Source organism: Myxine glutinosa, chromosome 11 (assembly GCF_964187855.1).
Source record: "Myxine glutinosa chromosome 11, kmMyxGlut1.1, whole genome shotgun sequence".
Classification (NCBI taxonomy): domain Eukaryota; kingdom Metazoa; phylum Chordata; class Myxini; order Myxiniformes; family Myxinidae; genus Myxine; species Myxine glutinosa.
This window is the reverse complement of record NC_136271.1, coordinates 46947411-46953410: the sequence shown is the minus strand read 5'-3', so window position 1 is coordinate 46953410 and position 6000 is coordinate 46947411. Positions and strand designations below refer to the sequence as shown.

At 46.1% G+C, this 6000-nt stretch overlaps 1 protein-coding gene across 3 annotated transcripts in view; it reads left to right on the top strand.

The window, feature by feature from the left end:
• Nucleotides 1-6000, top strand: part of LOC137436644 (mitogen-activated protein kinase-binding protein 1-like) — a 92711-nt gene that overhangs the window by 881 nt on the left and 85830 nt on the right. For all 3 annotated transcript variants that reach the window (XM_068130608.2, XM_068130609.2, XM_068130607.2), the window contains exons 2-3: nucleotides 1068-1159; nucleotides 1501-1563. In XM_068130608.2, coding sequence (XP_067986709.2) covers nucleotides 1068-1159; nucleotides 1501-1563 — 155 coding nt within the window. The remainder of the gene's footprint in view (nucleotides 1-1067; nucleotides 1160-1500; nucleotides 1564-6000) is intronic.

Genomic DNA, 6000 nt, shown 5'->3' with positions numbered 1-6000 from the left:
CCTTTCCCTTCCATCCTCTCCTCCTTTCCCTTCCATCCTCTCCTCCTTTCCCTTCCATCCTCTCCTCCTTTCCCTTCCATCCTCTCCTCCTTTCCCTTCCATCCTCTCCTCCTTTCCCTTCCATCCTCTCCTCCTTTCCCTTCTATCCTCTCCTTTCCCTTCCATCCTCTCCTCCTTTCCCTTCCATCCTCTCCTCCTTTCCCTTCCATCCTCTCCTCCTTTCCCTTCCATCCTCTCCTCCTTTCCCTTCTATCCCCTACTCCTTTTCCTTCTATCCCCTCCTCCTTTCCCTTCTATCCCCTCCTCCTTTCCCTTCTATCCTCTCCTCCTTTCCCTTCTATCCTCTCCTCCTTTCCCTTCTATCCCCTCATCCTTTCCCTTCCATCCTCTCCTCCTTTCCCTTCCATCCTCTCCTTCTTTCCCTTCCATCCTCTCCTCCTTTCCCTTCCATCCTCTCCTCCTTTCCCTTCCATCCTCTCCTCCTTTCCCTTCCATCCTCTCCTCCTTTCCCTTCTATCCTCTCCTCCTTTCCCTTCCATCCTCTCCTCCTTTCCCTTCTATCCTCTCCTCCTTTCCCTTCCATCCTCTCCTCCTTTCCCTTCTATCCTCTCCTCCTTTCCCTTCTATCCTCTCCTCCTTTCCCTTCCATCCTCTCCTCCTTTCCCTTCCATCCTCTCCTCCTTTCCCTTCCATCCTCTCCTCCTTTCCCTTCTATCCCCTACTCCTTTCCCTTCTATCCCCTCCTCCTTTCCCTTCTATCCTCTCCTTTCCCTTCTATCCCCTCTCCTCCTCTTCCTTTATCTCAATTTGCCCCCAAATCGCCTTCATATATTAAATAAACCACCCCTTACACCCTATCTAGAGGTGTATCTCGTTGTCCTCTAATTTGTACACCACTATCTACTACATCCTAATATCATAATGGTTTCCTTTGCCATATGTTACTCTTTGGAGTTTAATATCTGTGATTGTTTAATAAATGAGTGTGAGATTAACCTTTATGAATGTGTACATTTGTCATTGTGTATCCCATATATTGATTTATTTTATCCTCTTATTTTTGGCAGCTTGTGCTCGAGCATGTTTTGGGTATCACGTTGTCTTCGAGTTCTGGACTTTCCTCCGACGTCCACTCCGGGCTGCTTGCGTACCCAGCTGGGTAAAGGGCCAGTTTGTAACCCATTAGAGCACGTATTGAGAGTGATCTATGCCTCAAATGTGGACCGTTTGTTTCCATGCTGGTTACTATCCAGACTTGATCAGGCAAAGCCATTTTGCGGTCATTTGTTACATTTGTCACATAGTGTTGACTGCTGTGCTAGATCATTTTCTTGCTGGGTCATCTCTATTTCTTTATTTATTTACCTGTGGCATTGATGTAGATTGTGTAACCACTATTGCAGACAGATGCGCCCCATTTGGGTTTCTTTTTTTCCTTTTTTTCATATATTGACATCCTTTAATACAGACCTCCTCCTGATGTGTGTTTTGACATTGCAGTTGTGTCGTTGTCCTGTTGGACCCACAATCTGGCGAGCAGACTCACATAATCAATTCATGCAGGTAAGGCCGGGCCATTGGAGGTTGCTTTCTTTGCCTGTGGTGCTTGCTCCCTGCTCTCAGATGTTGTGTTTGTGTTCCTCCCCCTCTCTCCCCATCTTGTCTACCACTCCCCATGTTATATGTTTTATGTGTCGGTTTGTCTTTCTGTGTGATTAATGTTGGCTCTTTCACGAGCCTCGATCTTGTATACAAAAAACAAAAACAAAACATTTGTGTCGTTTATTCTCACACAAGTTCCATTCTCCGTGGTCAAGGATTGCATTGCAATATCGCATTGCAATATCGGTGCCCAAGTGATATCCAAAATTTACATGGATTTTGTCGGACTTCGTTTCCTCTCGTTAAAAAACATAATAACCACCTTTAGAGGCCATTTTCCCCCGCAAGGCGGGGGTTGGCCTTTTTCGGGAACCGTGGTTGTTGTTGTTTCTCGGTCCCCTTTTTGAAGCAATGTTTTACGGCCGGATGCCCTTCCTGACGCCAACCCTTTTTGCCGCCTTTAACGACAAACAGGGAATTACCAGTGAACTGGTACTCAATTAGCCGACCTCGGAAGGATGACAGGCTGAGTCAATCCCCCTGGCGTTAATTCAGCGATCGACCGGGATTCGAACCCAGGATCCTAGGATCCTAAGCCGGCACCCTAGCCGCTAGCCCAACACCAGGGTTGCTTTGGCAAACGATCTCTGGTACCTGTTCCATATGTCATCAACGAGGCCATAACAGATTAACCTGCGCAAGGAGACAACATGTAAGTTCATCAGCTCACGCTCCTTACCTTACGCGACTGTAACATGAACGATGCCTGGTAATACAAATATATAGTAATTGACATTCCACGTAAACAATGGTATTGTATGGTATCTGTCCTTTTTTTGTGGCTAACAAAACAAATGCGTCTTTTGATGAAACACAATTTCGCATAATAATTCGTTTCCTCTCGTTGATCGGAGTAAATATTTTAAAAGCACATGTTGTGCATTGATTTATTTATTGTAATATGTAACTAAAGTGTTTTGAGCAATCTTGTGTATGCTACATACATTATGCTTGAATACTTAATCCCCTCCCGATATGAATACGGCACTTTCAACATTATGTAATCCGCCACAGATTGCTCGGCACGCATGCACAGAAACCCCTGGCTAGTCGAGAAGTAAATCGGGGCGGCCTGGACATCTTTAATGCCTTTCAGATAGGGATTGTAGCATGAAACGGCTCACCAAACTAAAGAAGCCAACCATACTTGAAAACGTATCTGCGAGAAAGAATTGTGCATTAGCACAATGATAAATTTGGAGAACTTCCTGATCAATTTGTCCAAAAAGTTGATATTTTGCAGTCAGTACCGCAAAAACTCCCGACCATGTGAAAGGCCAAAACGCAAGGACGCAGGATAGGGTGAAAGGACGCAGTGAAAGGCCAAAGGTTCGTAGATGGCGCATTCTAATCAAACCTTAGTGCTTCTTAACACCAATGAGAAGGTCATATATGGGTCTGGTCTATGCACAGGTTAAGTTTAAAATGAATATTTACTATTAATCATGTTTGGGAGTGGGGACAGAGGGGGAGGTGTGAGTGTGAGTTGGGTGGGCTGTACCATTATTTATATTTATATATATAATTTTAAAACACACCTTGTCACAAGTGTGCCTCACTGACCGGGTCCTCACATTCATCCCGTTTCGGCCTTTCAACCTCGATACGGTCAGCTAAGGTGGGCCAGCAGGGGCACACATACACCTCCACATGCAGCAGCTACACCTGGATGCGTACATACCCCCACCCCCAGCCAGTGAGAACACAGACTACAACAACAAAACCGCCTCCACTCCCAGAATCCACAGCCCCTCATCCACCCTCACACACCAAAAAAAACCCAAAAAAAAAACCAGCCAACCACCTACCCTTACAACATGCCTTTTATGGTGAGGGTGGAAAACTCCAGTTTCCCTTGACATCATTAACTGAGGAGTTTAAGGTGGTGAAAGTGCAGGAGTTCATGATGTTGTGGAATTGATTCAGTGGTAAAGAATGCTTTCTCAGAGAAGAAGGGAAGTCGGAAGTGGAATGCAAGAGCAGAGGTGGATGAGATGGAGGAGCGGTTGACACAGGAGGAGATTGTGGGGATTGTACAGCACGGGAAGCATGGCTTGGGGTGGATGAAGCGTGCGCGATGGGGAAAGGCATGTGTGAAAGAGAGGAGGAAGATGGTTGATAGGGAGGTGGGAAGAAAGGAGATGGAGGGGAGATGTGTGAAAGCAGTCGGACAGGCACAGCAAGGTGCTTGGACGTGGTGGGAAGGTGTGGGGGTGAGGACATTGAAGTGGCAAGAGATTAGGAGGATGGCACCAATATTGTTGAGTTTCCTGTTGCGGGCAACTTATGATGTGCTACCGTCACCAGTAAACTTGAGATTTTAAAATCTTTTTATGTTTTTGTATACAAGATCGAGGTTCGTGAAAGAGCTAACATTAATCACACAGAAAGACAAACCGACACATAAAACATATAACATGGGGAGCCGTAGACAAGATGGGGTGAGAGGGGGAGGAACACAAACACAACATCTGAGAGCAGGGACATCGAGAGATCTGTGGGAGGGAGAGGGCTTTGGGGGAGGGGGGAGGCATGGGAAGGGGGGGGGGGGGTTGGGAGAGCTATAAAACATATGGACACTGCCAGGACTTCCAGGAAAGAAGTTGGAATTTCAAACAAGGTGGATCTGGGGTGAATTAGTGGGGATAGAAAAGATCAAGGTTTTGGATGGGGAAAGATAAGAGATGGTGGTGAACAGCTGTTTTAAAGACCTGGAGGGAGGAGTGGGATTGAAGGGAGTGTGGGAGTTTGTTCCAGTTTGGAGTTTGTGGGAGTTTGTGCCTTGTGGGTTGTTGAAAGAGGAGAGATGTTCTTTGTGTGGAGGTTTGGGAACGGTGCAGCATGCACTGAGTGCTTGCTCAGTAGCATTGGCAGCAGGAAGATACAGGTGGCGACATGATCAGGTGCTGGCGGTGGTGGTGCAGATGGTGCAACACGAGGTGCTGAGATAGAGAGAGGGAAGAGTGGAGAAGGAGACCGACGGGGGAGAGGTATTGTTTGTCAGAGGGCCAAGTGGTAAGAGGTGGAAAGCAAGAGGGCTGTCAGATGCTTGTGATTGGCAAGTGGTGGCGGACCTGAAGCCACAATTGGTATTCCCAGAGGAGATCTCTGTGACAAGGTTGCGGCCTGACATCATCATCTGGTCAGGTGCAACAAGACAGGTCGTCTTAGGGGAATTGTCTGTACCTTGGGAAGAGAACATGGAGGAGGTGCACGAGAGGAAGAGAAGAAAGTACAGTGAGCTGGAGGCAGAGTGCCGGGAGATGGGTTGGCGAGTTTCATGTCAGCCATTTGAAGTGGGGTGTAGAGGGTATATTGGCAATTCCTTTTCTGCATTTCTTGCTCGGCTTGGAGTGTGTGGGACAGAAAAGAGGAGGATGTGTGAAAGAGTGGCCCAGGTTGCCTTGAAAGGCTCATTTTGGATATGGGGAAGTTTATGGAGGGACGTCGAACAGTGTAGGTTGAGGTTGTGGATGGTGGTTCATTTCAGCCTGAAGGGGTAGTGACTGAGTGCAGAAGAGGGATGGAGATGTGTGAATGGTGTGTGTGTCTTGCAGGAGTGGGTGTGGTTTTGCATGAATGTGTTTTTGTTTGAGTGGGATATTTGCTTTGTTCTGGTGCTGCAAAAGAAACTAGAATGGCACTTGGTAGGGCGCATACTGCCGCTAGGCTGAACAGTACATTTTGTATCCCACTAATAGGCCGGATCTGGATCTGGATCTGGACCTGAACCAAAATGTATTCTGCTTGTTCTTGTCACCTCACCAACTCATCCACCTAGTTTTGTCATAACTCGTCCACAACTTTTGGAGATATCGTGCTTTAAATAGTTTTTGGCCCTATATCTCGATGGTGAATAATCATGTAAAAAAAATTATTGGATCTGGATCTTTGCCAAAATTTAATCAATTTGTTCTTATCACACATCTAACTTGTCTCCTAAATGTAGTCCGAATTAGTCCATAACGTTTTGAGATGCCCTGCTCACAGACATGCAAACAAACAAATGGGTGAAAACCTTCGGTGGTGGGAGGTCATTGTACTCGAGTTTTGCATTTGTTGAAAGAAGTGTCGTCTGCGTGTATGTGTTATAACCATGGCCGCTGCTAGAATGTACTAACACCAACAGTAAAAATTTAGAATCGGGCATTGGATTCACATCCCTGAACCATTACCGTGTTTCATTAGTGCTTGTTTTAAAATCTGGTTCTGTCCCTGCCTTCCCGTCCCTAGTGTGTGTTTTAAGTGAATCACTTCCAAAGTAGTCTTTTTTTTATTTATGCGTTTTTGACTTTACCATCAGCTCCTCCTTTGTTTTATTCTCATAGTTCATACGTG